At 36.2% G+C, this 26663-nt stretch overlaps 1 protein-coding gene across 3 annotated transcripts in view; it reads right to left on the bottom strand.

Moving 5' to 3' along the window:
- Nucleotides 1-26663, bottom strand: part of GRIK2 (glutamate ionotropic receptor kainate type subunit 2) — a 668512-nt gene that overhangs the window by 188672 nt on the left and 453177 nt on the right. For all 3 annotated transcript variants that reach the window (XM_007465776.1, XM_007465777.1, XM_007465778.1), the window contains exon 10: nucleotides 5457-5663. In XM_007465776.1, coding sequence (XP_007465838.1) covers nucleotides 5457-5663 — 207 coding nt within the window. The remainder of the gene's footprint in view (nucleotides 1-5456; nucleotides 5664-26663) is intronic.

A 26663-nucleotide genomic window follows, 5' to 3' on the forward strand; every position in this document is an offset into this window, starting at 1 on the left:
CCTGGAGAAAAAATCGCCCCTAGTTGAAAGCCACTGGCCTAGTGCCAACTTGAGCCTCCTTTGTCACCATGTGGAAAGAAAGTGTTTAAGAATAAAATCTATACAGAGAGCAAAGCCAAGAGATAACAAGGCAGTGAAAGAGAGGCCAGTGCATACAATGGCCTACTTTAAGACCCTGGATCCAATGTACTTGAAGTGAAAATCACTGTTGGATGTATTTTGTAATGTGGGGCTTTTAAAAAAATATGTTTGTGTAAGCTATATTTAGCCATGTTTCTTACACTTGCAACTGAAATAGCCTTGCCTGATATTATAACTATTATACAACTTACATGCAAGTAAATAGAAAAGATATTAAGCTGGTAATTAAAATAAAGTGTGATGGTGTGATGTAATAAGAACAATGTGGAAACTCATAGCAGGTGGGCTTCCTGGGGTGGGATGGGGAAGCCTCACTGGGGAAATGTTTTTGAAACTAAGCAGAAGCAATTTAGATGAGGTGAGCTGGACTGGGGTTTAGAGTGCTGGGGACAGAAAACTAGACGGGAGGCAAAGGAGAACAAGACTGAATAAAGCCCACCTGGATGTGGCTGGAGAGAGCAGGATAAGTGAAAATATAAAAAGCTTCACCAGTCAGGGTCTCAACAGAAAATAGGTGCACACTCAAATGAAGATACCTGAGCAGGGTTTACTCACAAAAGGACTTATGATTCTCAAACTTCAGGGAACATCAGAATCTCATCAGTAAGACTTGTTAAAATAGAGATTGCCAGGTTTCACTGCAGAGTTTCAGACCTGGTGGGTCTAGAGTAGCACCTGAAAATTTGCATTTCTAACAAGTTTGAAAGTGATACTGATTCTGCAGGTCTATGGAATATACTTTGAGAACCATTGGTGAATGGAAATTTTAAGGGATGGTGCAGGAACCCAAGGCTATTAGCAGCTAAGCGGTAACCACCCCTAAGATCAGAATTAAACAGAGCTATGTAGGGTGTAAACTGGAACTGAGAGCAGGAGAGACATTTGCGTAGAGCAGGCACCATTATGAGAAACTGTGACATTCAGTGAGGAGGCACAAGCCAGCTCAAGACGACATCTCAAGGGATGAGGAGGAAAATAAATATTCTAACCTTACTCTCCTCTCTCCCTTGGAACACTGACTGGGAAGCCCTGTTGCTTTACTCTATGTACGGGAACCTCCCAAAACAGAAAGCAGGGTGGAGAAGGTCTGAGAGTCTATTTGAAGGGTGAGAAAGATTTCCACAGGAGAGAAACAATAACCAAATGTAGAAGGGCTTGTAAATATATTATACAGTTGGTCCTATATCCTTAGGACAATGAAAACTACTGAAAGACTTTATGCAAAAGAGGGGCATGACCAGATTTCTCTTCCTGAAACAAGACATTACTTGAACGATATAGTTAGATAACAGATTAAAAGGGGAAGATTCTCATATTGGGAACTTAATCCATGGACCGTGGAGATGGAGAGAAGTGGGAAGCTTTCAGAATTATTTAAGAAGGTCACATCTTGGGTCACAAATCAGTAAATTTAAGAAAACTGAAGTAAATTTAAGTAAATTAAGTAAATTTAAGAAAACTGAAGTAAATTTAAGTAATTTAAGCCTCAGTAAATTTAAGAAACTGAAATCATATCAAGCATCTTTTCTGACCACAACGCTATGAGATTAGAAATGAATTACAGGGGAAAAAACGTAAAAAAACACAAATACATGGAGGCTAAACACTACCTTACTAAATAACCAAGAGATCACTGAAGAAATCAAAGAGGAAATCAAAAAATACCTAGAGACAAATGACAATGAAAACACCACAATCCAAAACCTATGGGATACAGCAAAACCAGTTCTAAGAGGGAAGTTTATAGCTATACAAGCCTACCTCAACAAGCAAGAAAAATCTCAAATAAAAAATCTAACCGTACACCTAAAGGAGCTAGACAAAGAAGAACAGACAAAACCCAAAGTTAGCAGAAGGAAAGAAATCATAAAGATCAGAGCAGAAATAACTGAAATAGAAACAAAGAAAACAATAGCAAAGATCAATAAAACTAAAAGCTGGTTCTTTGAGAAGATAAACAAAATTGATAAACCATTGGCCAGACTCATCAAGAAAAAGAGGGAGAGGACTCAAATCAGTAAAATTAGAAATGAAAAAGGAGAAGTTATAACAGACACCGCATAAATACAAAGTATCCTAAGAGACTACGACAAGCAACTTTATGCCAAAAAAACAGACAACCTGGAAGAAATGGACAAATTCGTAGAAAGGTATAACTTTCCAAGACTGAACCAGGAAGAAACAGAAAATATGAACAGACCAATCACAAGTAATGAAATTGAAACTGTGATTAAAAATCTTCCAACAAACAAAAGTCCAGGACCAGATGGCTTCACAGGTGAATTCTATCAAACATTTAGAGAAGAGCTAACACCCATCCTTCTCAAACTCTTCCAAAAAATTGCAGAGGAAGGGACACTCCCAAACTCATTCTATGAGGCCACCATCACCCTCATACCAAAACCAGACAAAGATATCACAAACAAAGAAAATTACAGACCAATATCACTGATGAATATAGATGCAAAAATCCTCAACAAAATACTAGCAAACAGAATCCAACAACACATTAAAAGGATCATACACCATGATCAAGTGGGATTTATCCCAGGGATGCAAGGATTCTTAAATATACGCAAATCAATCAACGTGATACACCATATTAACAAACTGAAGAATAAACACCATATGATCATCTCAATAGATGCAGAAAAAGCTTTCGACAAAATTCAACACCCATTTATGATAAAAACTCTCCAGAAAGTGGGCATAGAGGGGACCTACCTCAACATAATAAAGCCCATATATGACAAACCCACAGCAAACATCATTCTCAATGGTGAAAAACTGAAAGCATTTCCTCTAAGATCAGGAACAAAACAAGGATGTCCACTCTCACCACTGTTATTCAACATAGTTTTGGAAGTCCTAGTCACGGCAATCAGAGAAGAAAAAGAAATAAAAGGGATACAAATTGGAAAAGAAGAAGTAAAACTGTCACTGTTTGCAGACGACATGATACTATACATAGAGAATCCTAAAGATGCCACCAGAAAACTACTAGAGCTAATCAGTGAATCTGGTAAAGTTGCAGGATATAAAATCAATGCACAGAAATCTCTTGCATTCCTATACACTAATGAGGAAAAATCTGAAAGAGAAATTAAGGAAACACTCCCATTTACCACTGCAACAAAAAGAATAAAATACCTAGGAATAAACCTACCTAGGGAGAGAAAAGACCTGTATGCAGAAAACTATAAGACACTGATGAGAGAAATTAAAGATGATACCAAAAGATGGAGAGATATACCATGTTCTTGGATTGGAAGAGTCAATATTATGAAAATGACTATACTACCCAAAGCAATCTACAGATTCAATGCAATCCCTATCAAATTACCAATGGCATTTTTTACAGAACTAGAACAAAAAAATCTTAAAATTTGTATGGAGACACAAAAGATCCCGAATAGCCAAAGCAGTCTTGAGGGAAAAAAATGGAGCTGGAGGAATCAGACTCCCTGACTTCAGACTATGCTACAAAGCTACAGTAATCAAGACAATATGGTACTGGCACAAAAACAGAAATATAGATCAATGGAACAAGATAGAAAGTGCAGAGGTAAACCCACACACTTATGACCGGCTAATCTATGACAAAAGAGGCAAGGATATACAATGGAGAAAAGACAGTGTTTTCAATAAGTGGTGCTGGGAAAACTGGACAGATACATGTAAAAGAATGAAATTAGAACGCTCCCTAACACCATACAAAAAAATAAACTCAAAATGCATTCGAGACTTAAATGTAAGACCGGACAGTATAAAACTCTTAGAGGAGAACATAGGAAGAACACTCTTCGACATAAATCACAGCAGGATCTTTTTTGATCCACCTCCTAGAGTAATGGAACTAAAAACAAAAATAAACAAATGGGACCTAATGAAACTTCAAAGCTTTTGCACAGCAAAGGAAACCATAAACAAGACCAAAAGACAACCCTCAGAATGGGAGAAAATATTTGCAAATGAATCAACGGACCAAGGATTAATCTCCAAAATATATAAACAGCTCATGCAGCTTGATATTTAAAAAATGAACAACCCAATCCAAAAATGGGCAGAAGACCTTAACAGACATTTCTCCAAAGAAGATATACAGATTGCCAACACACACACGAAAGGATGCTCAACAACACTAATCATTAGAGAAATTCAAATCAATACTGCAATGCGGTATCACCTCACACCAGTCAGAATGTCCATCATCAAAAAATCTGCAAACAATAAATGCTGGAGAGGTTGTGGAGAAAAGGGAACCCTCTTGCACCGTTGCGGTGAATGGAAATTGATACAGTCACTATGGAGATCAGTATGGAGGTTCCTTAAAAAACTAAAAATAGAGATATCATATGACCCAGCAATCCCACCACTGGGCATATACCCTGAGAAAACCATAATTTGAAAAGAATCATGTACCACAATATTCATTGCAGCACTATTTACAATAGCCGGGACGTGGAAGCAACCTAAGTGTCCATTGACAGATGAATGGATAAAGAAGATGTGGCACATAAATACAATGGAATATTAGTTACAAAAAGAAATGAAACGAAACTGAGTTACTTGTAGTAGGTGGATGGACCTAGAGTCTGTCATACAGAGTGAAGTAAGTCAGAAAGAGAAAAACAAATACTGTATTCTAACACATATATATAGAATCTACAAAAAAAAAAAAAAAAAACGTTCTGACAAACCCAGGGGCCGGACAGGAATAAAGACGCTGATGTAGAGAATGGACTTGAGGACACGGGGAGGGGGAAGGGTAAGCTGGTACGAAGTGAGGGAGTAGCACTGACGTATATACACTACCAAATGTAAAATAGATAGCTAGTAGGAAGCAGCAGCAGTGGTGCTTTGTGACCACTTAGAGAGGTGGGATAGGAGGGTGGGAGGGAGATGCAAGAGGGATGGGATATGGGGATATATGTATACGTATAGCTGATTCACTTTGTTGTACAGCAGAAAATAATACAACATTGTAAAGCAATTAAATTATACTCCAATAAAGATGTTAAATAAAAAAAAAAACACATTCCATTTTATAAATTAGGACCAAATACTTCAAGATATTAAATCACTAACTACTAGTTAACTTAAGACAGACATCTGTTTCTAATAGAACTATATACATCCCTTACATCCTTTATATTTGTCAAAAATAATATATACTTTTAATAACATTATTGAAAAAAATTACTTAAAATACATTACTGTTCTCTGACATTATTAACCCCTGACCATCAAAAAAAAAAAAAGTAAATCTATTAGAAATCTTCCAAAGCTAATAAATAATGAGAAAAGGGACTTACATGATCAATTAGTTCACGGACCATTCCATTCCATTGTCCATTGGCATCATCCTGGGCTCCATATTTCCCATCCTCCACAAGTCTAATTTCATATGTAAAGCCAAGGATTGTAGATAACTCTCTGAGGAGGTCAATGCAATAGCCCTCAAATCGATCATTTCCATAAAGAGGTTTGTCAGACTTCTTAAACAGGACATAGGGTTCTTCCTGGAAACAGCGAACATGAAGGTAGGAAGTGTCAGTTAATCATGAAACTTACTATCACAATTATAAGCTTCTTACAAGATAGAAAATTTCACTTTAATTTAGAACAATTCATTTTATTTTCTTCTAATTGTGATTAATTACAATTGTAATTAATTAATTAATTACAATTGTAACTAATCACAATTATAAGTTTCTTACAAGATAGAAAATTTCACTTTAATTTAGAACAGTCAATTTTATTTTCTTCTAATTGTAATTAATTACAACTGTAATTGTAATTAATATAGTTTGAAACATTAAGAAGGCAGATTACTTTGGGAATACTTGGGTCTCACAAGAGAATATTTAAATATAACTTCGCCACAACTATATAATAAAAATGATATATATCTTATACCACATCTTATATCATATATAATAAATATATAATGAGATATATACTATACAATGTATAATACTAAGACATAATTTCACTATGATTACAATACCCCAATTGAATTATACTATATAATTAATTTCTGGTGTGCTGTTTCAGTGAGGTTTATTGATAAAAGAATGAAATAAAGTCATTACTTAATTGCCTATCATGTGCGAAGAACTGAATTAGGGACTTTTATATACATTATCATATTTTGTTCTAAGAACCATGAAAATTACAACTACTATAATTATAAGAGAAAAAGTAGTAGTTTACTTTAGAATACAGAAGAAGAAACTAATGTTTATCAAGTGTTTATGCATTCATCCAACAAGATTTTATGGAGCCTAATATGAGCCAGCCCTCCTCTGTATAAATGAGAAATCCCTGAGAAATGAAGTTCATGATATAGGGGAAGAAAACAATAATACATGCCTAAACGACCAGAACACATTACTTCTGATGCTGATAAATTGTATAAAAACATAAACTAGGGCAATAAGATATTGAATGACGTCAAGGTACTTGGCAAGATAAGAGAAGATAAGACAGAATTGAGTAATATGTCTGGAAACCTTTTCTGAGGAGATGAAACATGCACTAGAACCTAAAAGATGAGAAGGAGTCTAGCCATTTGAAAATCTGAAAGAAGAGCATGTCAGGACAAGGCCACAGCAGTAAAAAGCCTGAGATCAATATGATACTAGAGCACCTAGGGATGAGGACAACAGCCATCAATATGATTGAAGTCACATCCAGCATGTGAGGGAATTAGCTGAATAAGGTAAGGATGAAGAGCAAGTGAGGAACCTTGCTTGTAAGGCAAATCTTGTAAGGCTCTGCAAGGCCCTATTAAAGATTATATGTTTAGGGGCTAAGAGAATCCATGTATTAGCATATTTTATTGGGAGTGGGTGAAGCATGGTGTGACAGATTGTCCTGTAACTAAGCGAGGGTGCAACTGGCTCTACTACTTACTATTTGACAATGGGCAAAGCCTCTGGAAGCTTCTCTCTTAGAGAAAGATAATACAAAGTGAAAAAGCTTAGGAGGCTGCCATGCCAGTCCATCTAGCAATGCAATCACCCTCTTCCCAACCCCGGGAGAACAACAGTCATCTCATGAGGGCAGTAATACCTAAAGGAGTTTTGGACAAACAGCAATGTGTCAGCTCGCCCATACTCATCTCAGAAACAAGGCTAATTCCACCTTTCTTCCCATATCCTTTGACCTGGCCTGACCCTACTGTTTCATGCACACTCTAGCTTGATCAGTTTCCTGCTCTTCTGATGTTCCACTGTGGGAAAGAAGTCCTGCTCAAAGGTCAGCACCTTGTTCCACACCTTCATGTAATTTTTGGAATGTCCCTTTCATTCCTGCCTTACTGAACTATATCCTCTGTCCCAGAGACTCTCTTCAGCGTCACCCCCACACCCCTCAGGGACAGAAGCACATTTGGCGCCTTCCCCTGCCCCTCATTGTGGCCCCAGACCATTTCTTCCCCTGCCTCCTGAGATGATCTTTGCTTCTCTGAGGTTCATGCCACCCTCCTACACCAGGCTCTCTCTTTACAATTGCAGTTATCCAATGAAATTTGAATCAGAAGATTTACTAAGATCTGTGGGATAAGTGGGAAGAGAAGCCTTTATTTTTCAAATTTTTAGCAACTGGATGCCAATTTTTCTCTCTTCCAAATCTTATCAACCTTCTCTATTGTATTCAAAATCCATTTGGATCAGCATGGTCACACTCAATCCTTTTACCTCCTGATTGCCAAATCCTTCTCTCATTTAGCCTCCCTCTCCCATGATCAAAACTGCACTCTGCATTTCTCAGAAGATGATATACCTCTGAATTAGGATTTCTGACAGCCCATTAATCCAACTCATAGTTCAATCACACCCATGCCTACAATTCTTCAGTTCCATATAGGCCTCTAACACAGTGACCTCCACATTTTCCCATTATCTATCAACCCCTTCCTCACTTCACTGTCAGCCCTACATCCCTTGGTCCACTAGTATAATTTCTATACTACATGCATCCTCGTGCCCTTTGCCCGTCTTGTGCTTGCGTGTTCGGCTTTATAAAACCATGCCTTACGTAAACAACTTTTTGTCTTTCCCATGCCTACTCCTGAAGAGTAGAACACTGCTAATTGTTTACACCTAAAATTAATATCCTTAAACATTTTATGGTAGTATCCATTTCCAACTCTATGAGATGAACATTTTATCCATTTTTCTTTATACTTACAGCTTCCCACCCTAATAGTTAATTACCTCAGCAAGAAATTAAAAGCAATCACATGTGATACCTTTACCTTCAGACCACAAAACCCCCCAGAGCCATTTATCTGTGCTCATTTTCTCTTTCCTTTGTCTACTGCTATGGAGGAATTGGCCCTGTGCTTACTGGACCAATCTCTACACTTACGTCCTGATTCTTTTATCAGTCAGGGCCCCAACACAGGATGCCACTTTGAGCAGAATAGTGATATTCAGTTGAGAAATATAAGCAGTATAAGGCAACTACAGGAGGGATCCATGAGGATAGAAGCCATGACCTTGCTGTCTTCCCTCCCTTTGATCTCCTTCTGGGGCTTCCCATTAGTCAAAGGCAATCATAAGCCAGAGGGTACAGCAGTCTATTAATGTGATTGGCACAGGTCACCCTCTTGGGAATGTGAAGAAGAGTGAAGAATGAATCTGGAGGGACAAAAAGAAAGACACAAAGCACATCCCCGTCACCTTTCACTTGCTCCAAGACCTAATTAACTGAGTCATCTTCTCTCCCCTTAATAATCAATCTGTCTCCTTATATAGAATTAATTTCAAAGTATACGTACTTGTTCCAATAACCTGCTTCTCAGGACACTTTGTTGTTGTTTCTTTTCTACCTTATTCTAAATGTCGATGCCTCTTAAGACTTGGTCATGGCCCCTCTCCCCTTCTTTTCTTAAAATACATCCCTAAATGATCTTACCCATACACATCAAATTCAATAACATCTTTATGCTGATGACTCCAAAATTTATATATCTGACCCAGACCTCTCCAAGTAAGTCTTGGGCACACATCTCCAGCAGCACTTGTCAGCACCACTTAGTCATTCATAGACATCTCACATCCCTTAATTCCCAAACTGAATTCTTCTTTTCCCCAAAACTTGTACACCTTTTCAGTTCTCTCTGCTTTTGGAAAATGGAAAGTTTCCAGTTACTCAAGCCAGTCACTGAGGCATCATCCTTGCTTCCCTTTCTTTTTGCTCATTCACTACAGAGCAACAAAAATGCTCTTCTTAGAATATACATTGAATTATATCACCGCCACCACTTCAAACCATCCCTAGACTGCCAATGCATTTAGAATAACATTCAAATTCCTTCTCGTGACCCCTGAAACCTGTTGTTCCACCACGTGTTTTCATCTTGATAAATGGTTCCAGCACTCACAAAAGTGATCAACTCAAAAGCTAGGGAGTCACTCTCACTCTCTGTTCTAACCTTTGGAAATCGTACAAGTTCTTCTGTCAAAACGTTTTTTTTTTTTTTAATAAATTTATTTTATTATTTTATTTATTTATTTTTTTGGCTGCATTGGGTCTTCATTGCTGCGCGTGGGCTTTTCTCTGGTTATGGCGAGCAGGGGCTGCTCTTCGTTGCAGTGCACAGGCTTTTCATTGCAGTGGCTTCTCTTGTTGCAGAGCACGGGCTCTAGGGTGCACGGGCTTCAGTAGTTGTGGCACGCAGGCTCAGTAGTTGTGGCTCGTGGGCTCTAGAGCACAGGCTTCAGTAGCTGGGGCGCATGGGCTTAGTTGCTCCACGGCATGTGGGATCTTCCCAGCCAGGGCTCGAACCCATGTCCCCTGCGTTGGCAGGCGGATTCTTAACCAATGCGCCACCAGGGAAGCCCCAAAACATATTTTGAACTCATCAATTTCTTCCGACCATCCCTGCTGCCACTGTGGTTCATGCAATCTTTATTTTTCATCTGGATTCCTATAGTAGCCTCTTACCTCTCTTTTCCATTTATATGTCCCCACAGTCCACTCTCCATAGAAAGTCACAGAGATCTTGTGAAAAGTAAATGATTTTATCATGTACCTGCTTACAGCCTATCAGTGCCTTTTCACTGACACTGGAATAAAAGCAAAACTGCTTACACTGGCCTTCAAGGCCCTGCCCGCTTTCCTCTCTAACCTTAGCTTCTCATTCCCCTCTCTCATCATGTCCAGGAACACTGGTCTTGTCCTCAAACTTGCCAAGCTCATTCCTGACCCGAGGTCTTTGCATCGCCTTCTTTTCTCTCCTTTTCTGACTGGGAGGATCTCTCCTAAGATCTTCACATGGCTGTTTCATTCTCATCATTCAGGTCTCTGCTCAAATATCACCTCTTCAGAAAAAACACACTATATATAAACTACCTTTCCCTTCTAAGTTACTCTCTATTGTTTTACCTTGCTTTATTTTCCTCATAGCCCAATCTGAAGTATGTATGCATGTATGTATGCACATGTGTATGTACGTATGTATATGTGTATTTATTTATTGGGGTATGGGTGTTTATTTCTTCCCCTACTGGAATATAAACTCTTGAGTGTGGAGACATTAGAGATTATGTTCATTAATATATTTCAGTGCCTAACTAAATGACTGGCAACTAGTTGATGTTCAAGAAATGTGTGGTAAATACATAAAATATTCATCATAAAGGTTTATACTCTACCTTTCCCTCCCCAACCTCATCTTCTCTTTAAATTCTAAATATCCTGTTTTCTTGAAGTTCTTCAAATATCTTGCTATTTTCTGCCTCAGAGCCTTTTAACATATTGTTCTATCTGTCTATAATGCCCTTAAACATTGGTGAGCTTCTTTGCTTCCTTTAAGGCTCAAATGAAATGTGAAAACTTTCCTGGGTTCCTTATGTAAAGAGAATCCTGTTATTCTCTACCTCAACACTTTATTTTCTCATAATAATTAATTTATCTTCAATTTTTTATTTGTTGGCTTACATCCTTTTTTTTTTTTTGAACCTGTTTCTTTATTTATAAATAAAATAATAATAGTGCCTGCCTCACAGAGTAATTGTGAACATAAAACAAAGCACTAACAAATACAAACCCACAACCAAATGGCTGATGTGTATATAGTAAGTCTTCAGGAAACATAATATACATTATACATTGCGTGGAAATGCTTTCTAATTAGACCATATAATTATAACCACTTTTATAATCTTCAGAAACAGAATTCCTTAGCTTGGACTCATGTGAAAGAAGGCTTTAGAACTTCAAGAACTCTGACCTCTGGATTTCTCTGCCATTAGTGGTGTGTGTGAGTGTATGTGGTATTTGTGTGTGTGTGTGGGTGGGTGGGTGGGTGTGTGTGTGGTGAGGCAGGGATTACATCCTTTTTGATTGTCCCACTTCCCTGGAATATAACAGCCACATTGATTCATTATAGTATCTCCAATGCCTAACACAATGCTTGGCACATAGTAGGGGCAAAGAAAATATTAATTAAATAAATGATAAATTGGTTAATTTTCTGACTCAATTATCTCATCTCTAAGTTGATTTACCAATGCTTTTAAAGTTGTTTGGAGAATTAAACAAAAGGTACCTGGCAGATAACTTTTTAATTATCATTTCATTATTTTAGATACAATAATTTTCAATGGATTTTTAATAGATTTTATTTCTATAGCAGTTTTAGGTTTACAGCAAAATTGAGCGCAAAGTTCAGAGTGTTCCCATATACCGCCTGCCGCCACACATGCCTAGCCTCCCCCGTTTTCAACTTCCCCCACCAGAGTGATACATTTGTTATTTTTGATGAATCTACAATGACACATCACTATCATTCAAAGTCCATAGTTTACCTTAGGATGGTACTTTCTACGGGATTTGTCAAATATATGACATGTAGCTCACCACTGTTAAGTATCATACAGAATAGTTTCACTGCCCTAAAAATCCTCGGCTTTACCTATTCATCCCTCCCTCCCCTCTAATCCTTGGCAACCACTAATCTTTTTTATTGTGTCTAGAGTTTTTTCTTTTCCAGCATGTCATATAGTTGGATTCATATAGCACGTAGCCTTTTCAGATTGGCTTCTTTCACCTGGTAATATACATTTATGTTTCCTCCATGCCTTTTTATGGCTTGATAGCTAATTTCTTTTTAGTGTTGAACAATATCCCATTGTCTGAATATAGCACAGTTTCCTTATCCATTCACATACTGAAAGACAACTTGGTTGCTTCCAAGTTTTGTCAATTATGAATAAAGCTGCTATAAACATTCATGTGGAGGTTTTTGTATGGATATGTTTCTACTCATTTGTATAAATACCAATGCATTCAATTGTTAGATCATATAAGAGTCCATTTAGTTTTGTAAGAAACTGCCAAAGTGGCTGTACCACTTGGCATTCCCACCAGCAATGAATGAGAGTTCCTGTTGTTCCACATCCTCATCAGCATTTGGTGTTGTCAGTTTTCTGGATTTTGTTCATTCTGATAGGTATGTCGTGATTTTTCAGTTTCCTTAATTCACAATTCTCTAAGGAAAGATGATGTTGAGCATCTTTTCATATGATTCAATTGAGTTTTATTAGGAATATTTTATAGTTGTCATTTTTCAAAGAGGTTAAATAATTTTCGCAGGTCACACAGCTAAGAAAAGATAATAAAGAACCCCTAAGAAGAGGCCAAGAAGAGATTTGAACTCAGGTTTTCTAAGTTCCAAGATACATACTTTTCCCACAATCTTCTATCACTTTCTATACCATAAGATAATTTGTGGAAAATCCATATAAGCTGCATTTTTAAATGAAATTAGGTAAAACACATAGGAATCAGAAATTAATCTGTAACTAAATTCAAAGCTAGGTATTTGGGCTTACCATAAGGTAAAAAGGACAGTTAAAATCCTGTCTAATTTTTATGTAATATATGATCACATGTAAAATGTATTCCCCAGGGATACACAGAGTACTACAAATGTGACAGACGTAGTCCTCTTCCACGCTTGGGGATATTATACTCATTTTCCTCTCTTCCTGGACTCTTCCTGGACTTCTAATCTTTCAAGTTAGATAAAACGTTTCCATGGATCACAACTGAAATGCCCTTTTTACCTTGGAAGAGGAGGAAACCTGCAGCTAAACAGCTTTCTTGTGCTGGGTATTCACAATTCAGGCATATTCAGGTGTCTCTTTTTCTGACTGTCCCACAAAAACTTTTGAATACTTTTACCATAATATTTACCGTATTGAGAGTGCTGGTTTACATGTGTATCTTCTGAACTAGACTCGAGCCATTTATATGGCAAGACAGGTCCTTAAATTTGCATCAAAAGCACCCAACATCACCAGGTACATAGGAGGCTTGCAAATAAAATGACTGCTGTAATGAACTGAATGGAAATAGACTGCTATGGTCAACTGGGGAAGCCAAGGAAAAATTTATGACCGCTAAGGTCCCCTATGGAGTTTGGGGACGGTGGTAACAAATCCTCAGGTTCCTCACCTACAGGCAGGGGGTTAGGGACTTGAAAAGAACATATCATGCTCCCCTGAAGAGGAGGATACAAATAGAGAATTTCTGGCTGGTGGAATGGGGACCAAAAGAAGCATTTTGTTACAATAATTAATTCTATCAACTTCAAACTTTGGTTTCAGCCAGTTTCTGATTTATAAGTTAATGGATGTGTATTTTATTTTTACTTAGAAGTCACAAAGTTTGACCATTTTTCAAGTTCCATACACTAAGTAATAGCACTAACATTTTCCAAGCATCTACTTACTGCCCAGCCCTGCTCTGAGTGCTTTCCCTGGATTAACTTATTTATTCCTCATTACAAGCATGTGAGTTCAATGATATTATTATTTCTATTTTACAGATGAAGAAACTGAGGGCAGGGGTGCTAAGTATTTTGCTTATTAAGGTCAACAGCCAGCATACAACCTAGGTGGTTAGACTACTGGATCACTTACTTTTATACTATACTTCCCATATTAAATCGTTCCTAGTAATAGTTTCCAAACTTCATACAAATGCATAATTACACAGAGCTCATTAGCTAACTTAACATGCACTGTATGGCTTTATTATTTTTTCAGTCAACTGGGATTAGCCAGTAATACACTGCATGCAAAATGGTAATACATTTACTAATTGAACAGTGCAATCAAAACAACACTGTAGAATAGAAGTAAATACATAATCCAAAATATTCATTTTCTACATGATAAATTATCTCTTTTCCAAGTAAGAGCACAGGTTTTTAACATAAAAATACTTCAAGAATTGGTAAAAAAAAAAAAAAAAATAGGGAATTCCCTGGTGGTCCAATGGTTAGGACACTGTGCTTCCACTGCAGGGGGCACAGTTTTGAGACCTGGTCAGGGAACTAAGATCTTGCATGCCCCACAGTGTGACCAGATAAATAAATAAATAGGGGAAAAAAAAGAATTTGTAGAAATAGCATATTTTAAGCCCAACAGATTTAGGTAACAACATATGAGTGTCTTAAAAATGTTTCTCCCCCATTTGCACTGTTAAGTCATCATTGTCTCTCTCTACTTAAAATTTTTATTCTGAAATATTTATGATACACCTTTCATACAAACTCACTGGAACACGAGAAAAATATGATGAACGTCAGTGATTACCTAAAAGTGTATAAGGAATGTGAAGGATATATGTGCACAAGATACAAAAGCAGAGGAAAAATTCCAAAAATTATTACACTATTTAAATCTCACTAATCCAGCTTTTTGTAGGAACCATCGTACGTATTAATTTGATTTCCTTCACCTATCAGCTAATAAGGAAACTTCTGTCATAGGCAAATAAATTTGTTGGTCCTTGTGAGATTAAAAAGCCTATTTAGATGTATATTTTAAACAGGGTTTCATATTACTAGGAAAAAAATATGTTATCTGAGTGCATCTTTTTACTATTTACGCATCTCTACAATGTTTAATATCATTCTTCCCATATTTAATTCTGAGAAGACACACTTTTCCAGCTGTGATCCCTATCTCCAGCTACACTGTGTCACAAGATAGTTTACATCGAGTTATGACTCTCCTTTAGACTCTCTTTCTCTGTTTCACACAGCACAAGGATAAATAATAACCTTGTGTAAGATAAGAACAATGGTACCAGAAGCAATTATTGTGCCACATACTGAGTTCAATGAATAATGGGATAAAACTCTCCTGGGCAACTTTACTGATTTCTCACATAGTCTTAAATCTCCACATCAGCATTTGCTAGAGGTAAAGGCACTTCAGTCCACTGGCATCTGTAATAAGGATTTGTCAGCATTTCTACTGTCAACCCCAGTTTTAAGGAACACAATAACTCATATATTTTTATCTGTATTAGACTGGGATTAGGCACAGAATAAACCCAAAATGAAGTTCTGAAAAAGTAAAATATGTTTTAAGGTTAAGGGGATCAAAATATTTTATTTAAATATAATAAAACTTTATACTTTTAAGTGTATAATTTATATGTCTCTCAGCCTTTATCTAAAGCCCTTATCTAAATTGTCTTTTTCATGTGATAACCCTTGAACTATCATTGTCTTCTTGTGATTTCAGAAGATTAGGGATATTAAGATGCAAATTAATTTTCTATGATATGTATAAAATATCCCCTACTATTACAATAGGACTAATAACTAATTTATTTATTTATTCAAACATATATCAAAATCTTATTACGTACGAGTACTTTTTTAGGCTCCAGGTATACAACAATGAAGAACAAAACAAAGCAATACCTAAAAATTCCAGCCCTTATGGAGCTTCCAATCTAGCTAGTGATGCATTTAAGGTTTTTATCTATTTTATATAATCCTGTATTATTTACATGGCTACTTTGCTTCATTAATTACCAGAGGGAAAATATCACTAGAGAGTACATTTTTGAGAAACATGACTCTGTCTTGTTTTAGAACATTCTGGTGAATATCAGGACCTATGAAACAGTGGCCCTCAAATCATTTATGTGGGAAAACAGAAATGGATATTCAGTTAGACCCAGTCTGGTTTGGAATTTACCCTTATGACCAGAAATCTTTTAAAATTTGTTTGTGGCAACCAGCCGAAACTCCAGTTTTTTATGGGTAACAATATCCTTAACTATAAAGTATTTATATTTTATGAATTTATAGTTATATTGTTAATGACTCTTAATTTTTCCTTAATGAAGATAGGGTTGACAAAAATTACCTTTTTTAATAGCATTCATATGGGCCAAATGAAAAAGACACATGGTTGCAATAATGACATCATATTAAAGTTATGGAGATTAAAACTTAAAACTGAGCAGTTTATATTTTCCCATGGAATCATTTGTTTCTTTCTACTTTCTGAGCCTTATGTACCTACTCTTTGTATCCTATCACTGCCTTCACAGTGAAAGCATTAAATAATAATAACAGGGCAACTAGTTTACAGAGTGTAGATATCAGGTAGGTGCCACAAAGTTGATTAGAAGTAGAAGGCTAATGAATGGGCAGCAGGAAGGGCAGGGGCAAGGATGCTGCTGAAGTTCCTTTGAGGGAGATGAGCCAGCTCCTTAACTACAGAATTATAGATTAAGGATAAAAGGACATTATCATACACAGCAATACCAAGAAGATGGTTATTTCTTTAACAAATAAGTAATCAACTCACTGTAACTATCTGATTATGACTTACCCCACTGCTCAAACAAGCAATACCCCTGGATAGATTAAGAACACAATGAATGATGTGAACTTGAAAAAAAAAAAAAACAGCTTATGATAACAATAAGAATGTTTTCTCGGTACTAATACATGTTTTCAATTGGCATGTTTTGATTTTAATTGGCTACCACCATTCTTGTATGGAATAATGACCTATAAGTAAAAACAGCAACTCCAATGATGATCAATAAATTACCATGCTTTTCTAAGAGATTATATTGCAAGTTGTTATATGATGTTTAACAAGATGCATGCAGATATCTACATTTAATAACCTCATGTTAAAATATAAATGTAAAATACTTTTATTGTTCATCCATCCCGTCATCCACCAATGTATCCATTCATGCATTCACTAATCAAATATCTTTATGCAAATTTTGTATACAGATTTCCAGAACAGAGGTCAGCAAAATGACTATTAAAAACCAAATAGTAAATATTTTTGGCTTTGTGGGCAATACATTTGCAACCACTCAACTCTACCATGGTAGAGAAAAAGCAGCTGTAGAAGCAATGAATAAGCTGGCAAAAACTGTCAGAGTTTTTAGAAATCAATTTTTTGGGAACTCTGGAATCTAATAAAAAAACTCACAACAACCAAGGGAATGCTTTATGACAAGAAAAACTACAGAATTTTGGTAAGAGAGGTCTGTGGTATATCAATTTACCCTGTTACTACTACCCTCCACTCCCCAACTCTGCAGTAGCCTTGAAGATGGCAGCCTGCATTCCTGATGCAGGTTGTGCATACCATAGGGCTCATTATGGGCCTATTCTCAAAGAACATAGTTCTGTGTTTTCACCTGTGTGATGATTCTGTGAAGGATCAGCTCAAGGATGTGCCTTTGTTTTGCCTACATAGGAGCTTCCCCAGGGCTGAAGTTCCTTCATGGGTGTTTTTTTTCATAAGCATTTGAAGGCAAATATGTTAGCCACTACTTCCTGAGCAAGAGAAAACAGCAGGGGCAAGAGATAAACAAGCTAAAATGCCTGGGATAGAAGGGATAGAAGAGGCTTGGAAAAGAGATACTTGGGACAATTAGGGTTATGAAAATCCTCAGCACATATTTAAGGAAATCTAGAAAGCCACATAAGTGTCTATGGCTGGATGTATGCTCAGAAAAGCCCTGAGAAGACTCTAAGCATTTACCTCTGGCTAGACTTCAGTCTTTATGCAAGCAGAAAGGGAAGAAGGGAAGAATTGTAAACTGCCTGGCTAAACAGTGAGGGAGTGTTTCAATATACAAACAAACTATAAAGATGGAGAGAGGTTTTGTTTTCTGTTATTTTGTTCCAGGAGTTTAAGGAAATCTTTTTTTTTTTTTTTTTTTTTTTTTTTTTTTTGTGGTACGGCCTGGGATAAATTCCACTTGATCATGGTGTGTGATCCTTTTTTTTTTTTTTTTTAAGAAATTTTTTTTTTTTTTTTTTTTTTTTTTTTTTTTGTGGTACGCGGGCCTCTCACTGTTGTAGCCTCTCCAGTTGCAGAGCACAGGCTCCGGATGCGCAGGCTCAGTGGCCATGGCTCACGGGCCCAGCCGCTCCACAGCATATGGGATCTTCCCGGACCAGGGCACGAACCCATGTCCCCTGCATCGGCAGGTGGACTCTCAACCACTGCACCACCAGGAAAGCCCCATAAGGAAATCTTAATAAAATCAATAGAAGACCACTAAGCTAAAAACATCACACTTCAGTGGCTCCACATAACAAAGAATACAGACTTTACAAAATTATTTCAGCAAGGTCACTAAGCAAACAAACAACAACCACAATAGACAATAACAACAAATCCTGGGTTGGGGGTAGAATCTGACTTATAGGGTGGCTACATTATAATATTCAAAATGTCCATTTTTCAATAAAAAATTATGACATATGGAAAGAAATAAGAATGTACAGCCCATTTACAGGAACTGTCCCTGACAGAAACCAGACATCAGACCTACTAGTAAAATCTTAAATCAACTGTTCTAAATATGATCAAAGTGATAAAACTATATACAGAGAACCAAAAGACACCATCAGAAAAAATCTCACCAAATAGAGAATATCAATAAAGAAATAGAAATTATTAAAAAGAAACCAAATAAAAGTTATATAGCAAAAATTACAGTAACAGAAATGAAAAATTCACCAGTAGGGTTTAATAGTAGATTTGACCAGGTGGAAGAAACAATCAGTCAATTATTTTTGACTGAAGATCAGTCAATTGAAATTATTCAGTCTGAAGAGCAGAAAAAAAAATAAATGAGGAAAAATGAACAGAGCCTAAAGGATGATGAAACACCATCATATGGACTAAAAAAATGCACTATGGTCCTCCAAGGAGGTCAGGAAAGAGAAAAAGGGGCAGAAAGTATATTTGAAGAAATAATGGCCAAGTTCTCAAATTTAATAAAAAATATCACATAAGAAACTCAATGAGTTCCAAGAAGAATAAACTAAAAGTGGTCCAGAGGAAGACACATTATAATCAAACTGTTGAAAGACAAAGATAAAGAGAAAATCTTTAAAGCAGCAAGAGAGAAGTCATATACAGAAATATTCAATAAAATGCCAATTCTCATCAGAAATCATGAAAACCAGAATGCAGTGGGTATTTAAAGTGTTAAAAGAAAACATTATCCACCAAGAATTCTATATCTGGCAAAACCTTCCTTCAAAAATGAAGGTGAAATTAAGACATTTTCAGGTAAACAAAAGCTAAGGGAGTTTGTTGCCAGGAGACCTGCCATAAAAGAAATGTGAAAGGGCATCATTTAGGTTGCAATGAAAGGACACCAGACAGTAAATTGAAGTCACAGGGAAAAATTAAGAACACAGGAAGATATTGCTACACAGGTAAATATAAAAACCCACATTATTTTCATTTCTGATTTGTAATTCCTCTTTTTTCATATATTACTTAAAAGACAAATGCATGAAACAATGATGACAAATGTATGTTAATAGGTATGCATATATCAAGATGCAGTTGTGCCAATAACAATGTAAAGGGGCAGAGCTATATAAAAGTAAAGATTTTGCATACAATTGAAGTTAATTTGGTGTTAATTCAAACTATACGGCCATAAATTAGGATGTTAAGCATAAGCCCTATAATAACCACTAAGAAATTAAGCAAAAGGTATACAGTTAAAGAAAACAGAAGGGTATCAAAATAGTACACTACAAAAATCAATTTAAAATGCAAAATAAGGTACCAAGGGAGGAACAGAGGAATAAATAACATATAACACATACAGAAAACAAACAGCAAAATGGCAGAAGTCCTTCCTTATCATTAATTACACTAAATATAGATGGATCAAATTCTCTAATTAAAAGGCAATGGATTTAAAGCAAAATACAGGGGCCTTCCCTGGTGGCACAGTAGTTGAGAGTCTGCCTGCCGATGCAGGGGACACAGGTTCGTGCCCCGGTCTGGGATGATCCCATGTGCCACGGAGCGGCTGGGTCCGTGAGCCATGGCCTCAGCCTGCGCGTCCAGAGACTGTGCTCCGCAATGGGAGAGGCCGCAACAGTGAGAAGCCCGCGTACCGCAAAAAAACAAAAAATAAAAACAAAATACAGGATTCAACTATATGCTCTCCAAAAAAGACTCAGTATAGATCCAAAGACACAAATAGCTTGAAAGTGAAACGATGAGAAATATATTCCATGCAAACAGTCACCAAAAGAGTGGCCATACTAATATAAAACAAAATGGACTATAAGTAAAAAATTGTTACATGAAAGAAAGAACATAGAATATTCATAAAAGGGTCAATCCATAAAAATAATATATCAATTATAATAATATAAACATCTAAAAACAGGACCCCAAAATATATGAAGTAAAAACTGACAAAACTGAAGGAAGAAATAGATGATTCTATATTAATGGTAGGAAACTTTGACATCCCAATTTCAACAATACTTAGAAAAACTAAACAGAAAATCAGTGAGGAAATGGGGATTTGAATGAACCAGAAAGAACAGAAAATATGAACAGACTGATTGATTATCAGTGATAAAACTGAATCAGTAAAAGACAGACAAACAAAGTCCAGGACCAGACAATCTCAGAGATAAATTCTACAAAACATTTAAAGAAGAGCTAACACCCATCCTTTTCAAACTATTCCCAAAAACTGAAGAGGAAGGAATGCTTCTTAACTCATTCTATGAGGTCAGCACCACCCTTATACCAAAACCGGATAAAGACACCACAAAACTGAAAATTACAGGCCAATATCACTGGTATACACAGATGCGAAATATTAGCAAACCAAATTCAATAATACATTAAAAGGATCATACACCATGATCAAGTGAGATTATCACAGGGATGCAAGGATGGTTCAATATCCACAGATCAATCAATGTGATACACCACATTAAAAAATCAATAATAATAATTATACAATCATCTCAACAGATGTAGAAAAAGCTTTTGACAAAATTCAACATCCTTCCAAAGTGAAAAGAAATAAGTAAAATTCTCACTTTTTGCAGATGACATGACACTCTACATAGAAAATCCTAGAGACACCACCAAAAAAACTGTTAGAACACATAAACAAATTCAGTAAATATGCAGGATACAAAATCAATATGCAAAAATCTGTTGCATTTCTACAAATAAGAATAAACTATGGGCTTCCCTGGTGGCGCAGTGGTTGAGAGTCTGCCTGCCGATGCAGGGGACGCGGGTTCGTGCCCCTGTCCGGGAAGATCCCACATGCCGCGGAGCGGCTGGGCCCGTGAGCCATGGCCACTGAGCCTGCGTGTCCGGAGCCTGTGCTCCGCAACGGGAGAGGCCACAACAGTGAGAGGCCCGCGTACCGCAAAAAAAAAAAAAAAAAAAAAGAATAAACTATTATAAAGAGAAATTAAGAAAACAATCCCATTTACAACTGCATAAAAAGGAATAAAATACCTAGAGATAAATCTAACCAAGGAGGTAAAAGACTTGTACTCAAAAAACTATAAGAAATTGATTGAAGAAATTGAAGCTAGCACAAACAAATGGGAAGGTATACTATGCTCACGGATTGGAAGAATTAATATTCTTAAAATGACTGTACTCCCCAAGGCAATCTATAGATTCAATGCAATCCTTATCATAATACCAAAGGCATTTTTCACTGAACTAGAACAAATAATTTTAATATTGTATGGAAACACAAAAGATCCCAAACAGGTAAACCAATCTTGAGAAAGAAGAAAAAAACTGGACGTGTCATGGTCCCTGATTTCATATCATACTACCAAGTTACAGCAGTCAGATGGACAGTATGATTTGGCACAAAAACAGATGCATAGATCAATAGAACAGAATAGATAGCTCAGAAATGAGCCCACACTCATATGATCAATTAATCTATGACAAAGGAGGCAAGAATATACAATGTGGAAAAGACAGCCTCTTTAGTAAACAATGTTGGGAAAACCGGGTGGCTACATGCAGAAGAATCAAATTGGACTACTTTCTTACATTATATACAAAAATAAACTAAAAATGAATTAAATATGTAAATGTAAGACCTGAGACCGTAAAACTCCTAGAGGAAAACATAGGCAGTACTTTCTTTGACATCTGTCTTAGCAATACTTTTTTGGATATGTCTCCTCAGACAAGGAAAACAAAAGTAAAAATAAACAAATAGGACTATAACCGACTAAAAAGCTTTTGCACAGCAAAGGAAATCATCAACAAAATGAAAAAGCATCCTACTTAATGGGAGAAGATATCTGCAAATGATATATCTGAAAAGGGATTAATATCCAACATATGCAAAGTACTCATATAACTCAACCTCAAAAAAAACCAAACAACACAATTACAAAATGGGCAGAGGACCTGAATAAACATTTTTCCAAAGAAGACATACAGACGGCCAACAGAAATGTGAAAAGATGTTCAACATTACTAATCATCAGGGAAATGCAAATCAAAACCACAATGAGATACCACTTCACACTTGTCAGAATGGCTATCATCTAAAAGACAACAAATAACAAGTTTTGGCAAGGATGTGTGGAAAAGAGATCCCTCATGCACTTTTGGTGGGATTGTAAATTGGTGCCCCCCCTATGGAAATCAGTATAGAGGTTCCTCAAAAAACTAAAAATTGAACTGCCATATGATCCAGCAACTCCACTCTGGGTATTTATCTGCAGAGAAAAAAACCACTAATTTAAAAAGATATATGTACACCAATGTTTACTGTAGCATTACTTATAATAGCCTAGATATGGAAGCAATATAAATGTCCATCAACAGATGACTGGATAAATATTTGGTATATATATATATATATATGAATATTACTCAGCCATAAACAAAAAAACCCTGGAAATCTTGCCATTTGCTACATGGATGGATCTAAAGTGTACTTTGCTAAGTGAAATAAATCAGAGAGAGAAAGAAAAATACCATATGATCTCACTTATATGTGAACAAAACTAATAAACAAAACAAAATGAAAACAGACTCACTGATACAGAGAATAAACGGTGGTTGCCAGAGGACAGGGGGCTAGAGGGTACAATATAGGTGAAGGGAATTTAGAAGTACAAACCTCCAGTTATAAAATAAATAAGCAATGGTGATGTAATATACTGCATAGGGAATATGATCAACAATATGGTAACAACTTTGAATGGGGATAGATGGTTACTAGAGTTATCCTAGTAGTTATCCTGGTGATCATAATGTATGCAAACTAGGTAGTACACCTGAAACTAACATAATATTTTACATCGACTATATTTCAATAAAAGAATTTTTATAACTTAGTAAAAAGATAAACAACGCAGTTAAAAAATGGCAAATGTTTAGATGGAATTTCTCAAATCCCTTTTTTTTTACTTTATCCCATTCTCTTCTAAGAGCATGCTTTCTCTTTTCACTTTTAAATTATCATCCAGTAAGTCTGCTTTTATTTTCTTTTCTCCTTGATTATTATCTATAAAATGAATAAACAGGTCATATTAATATCTATCTATTCATTCATTTATTCATCCATTCAACAACCACTTAATAGATGTCCATAATGCTCCAGGCATTGTTCTGTGTCATGAAGATAAGAAGACTAATAAAACATGGTACCTACTCGTAAGGAACATTACAGTCTAGTGACAGAGACACAGAGACAGACAAATAAACAGGTAAGTACAATGCAAAGTCACAGGGAAATAGCATTTGAATTCAGTTCTCAGCCCTGGTTGCACATTAAAGTTAAATTAAATATTTTACAATTAAAAGTATAATGCTGATGCCTGTGCTCCACTCCCAGAGATTCTGATGCAGTTTATCTAGGATGCTACCCTGGCATTATTACTTTTAAAAAACTTTCTAGGTGATTGCATTGTACACTTGGGTCAGTTTTATGGGTGTGACCTGTGTAGTTGCACAGGACCCAACACTCTGAAGACCTGTGTTAGGTTTAATACTCTGCTGGTGACTTTTTGAAGTTCTAAATCATTTTTTTACAGGAGATCCTCATTTTTCCTTTGCACTGGGGATGGAAGTGATGTAGCTGGTCCTATATGCAGTCAGCAATGAAAATTACTGCCTTAAAGTGGTCTAGATAGAAATATTCTGAAGACAGAAAATTATTCATGTGGATGCTGAAAAGAATAAACAGTGCTATATGATTTAAGTGAAAAGAGAGTGTGGAGCAAGAAAAATAGGGGGAGATAATATCATGAGGACCTAAGTTAGGAAGCAGACTTTATTCCTATAAAATTCTGAAATACTATCTAAATATAATCTCTGTTGATCACAAGTGCTTGAGTTGATATCCTGCTTAGAATGTCATTCTTTTTCCTAAGATTATTTTTAAGCATCTACCTAAAACCAATTTTGATTCAGGAAATGAAACTGAGGATTTGTCTTTCTATTGGCTTGGCAAAAAAGTTCGTTCTGGTTTTTCCATAAGATGGCACAGAAAAATCTGAATGAACTTTTTGGCCAACCCAATACAATAGTCTCCCTTTAGGTAATTTTTTACTATTTAGACACTGGATGAATTTGAATGCATGTTTGGGAGAGAGAAAAGCAAACCAAAAGGAGGAAGATATGATTTGCCAAATGATTGCAATGTGGAGTTTTCCATCATTAGGATTCTGTTTCTTATAATTTAGTAAAACAATTAGAGTTTGGAGACTCTTTGGTCTTAGAAAGGAGGACTCAACATTAGCCATCCACTAACTCTACTTATGTTTCTCCAAAAACAACTGAAATACACTGATAGAAAACTGGATTCGAATAAAGAACTGATACTAACTGGCTTTCTACCCTCATCACACACAAAAGTTGATCAAATACTGGCAGTCTCTTCAATGTTCCTGAATATGCATGTAAAACACGTGCAATGAGAATTATCCATCAATGATCAGTAGTTAGCGGCACGTATCTACTGAAAGTTCTTTTTTATACAATGAATGGTGAGTAAAACTTTCAGCGGCTGCCTTTTGTAATCAATAAAATCAACAAATGTTTATTGAGTATCCATCATTGAAAAGAAAATACCCTTCTTTAGGACTAAGGTGCTTCTCCTAAGCATCTTTTAATCTACTTGAAATACAGAACTTGCACAGGAAAATGTAAACTAATAATACAAGTTTTCACGTAAGTGCCTAAGAAATAAACTGAATAGAAAAAAGACCATTAGGTGCCAGTTAAAGGAAAGTAAAGATGTCCCAAAATAGTCAGATAAATCATCCTAGAGAAAAGGGCATCAGAAAAATGGATTGTAGAATGAGTATAAATGAGATAAATGGGGAGAAGTAAGAGTTGTTCAATGCAAGAGAAATGAAGCGGCACATGGCCTGAAGAAGAGGAATGATGGTTTCTAAGAGGAAGATGTTCATAAACATGTTAGAAAGCCTTAGGGGAAAATATTAAACATGAGCACCATTCATTACTTATTAATTTTTAAATTACTTTATGCCCATTAAAATGATCACTTATTGATAATTTTGTGCTAGGAACTATGCTTATATTTTCTAAATTTTTACCTCTAATACAAACTTTTAAGTTGCACATTATTATTATCCTCATTATAAGGTAAAGTAACTTGCCCAAGGTAAATCATCTACCAAGTGGCAGCCTCAAGATTTGAACCTAGATTTTCTCACTTCCATTTGTCCCTTCAACCTGCAGAAAAGCCCTTTCTCAGTTAGGTATTAAATTCAGTTACCAAGTGTCAACTAACAGTAGAATCTGTCTGCTCCTCTGCTGAGGGTTAGTGGGGTAGGCAGTTTAAGGATTTGCATATGTAAGTAAATTCCGTCATAAATATCAATGAGAACCTAAAAGTTGTTATGATTTAACCTAAATATAGTGTATTTGTACATAGTGTATTCTTCTGGAAAACTATCCCACAAGTGTCATTTTCAAGAAAACATTCTGAAATTTAAAATATTTGGAAATACATAATTGCATCCCTTTGAGGTATCCATAATACACATGAACTTATGAAAGACTTGGTGATAAAGAAACCTAGTGGATTTGGCTTAACTCAGTATTTCCTTTTTTTTTCTTTTAATTTTATTCTTGGCTGCATTGGGTCTTAGTTGTGGCACGTGGGATCTTCGTTGTGGCTCCAGGCTTTTCTCTCTCTAGTTGTGGTGCACAGGCTCCAGAGTGCATGGGCTCTGTAGTTTGTGGCACACAGGCTCTCTAGTTGAGGCGCGTGGGCTTAGTTGTCCTGCGGCATGTGGGATCTTATTTCCCTGACCAGGGATTGAAACTGCGTCCCGTGCATTGGAAGGCAGATTCAGTATTTCCTAAAATCTATTAACCAGAGTCATTGTAGGGTGTGCCTGCATTACA

Source organism: Lipotes vexillifer, unplaced genomic scaffold, assembly GCF_000442215.2.
Source record: "Lipotes vexillifer unplaced genomic scaffold, Lipotes_vexillifer_v1.1 scaffold732, whole genome shotgun sequence".
NCBI classification, from domain to species: Eukaryota; Metazoa; Chordata; class Mammalia; order Artiodactyla; family Lipotidae; genus Lipotes; species Lipotes vexillifer.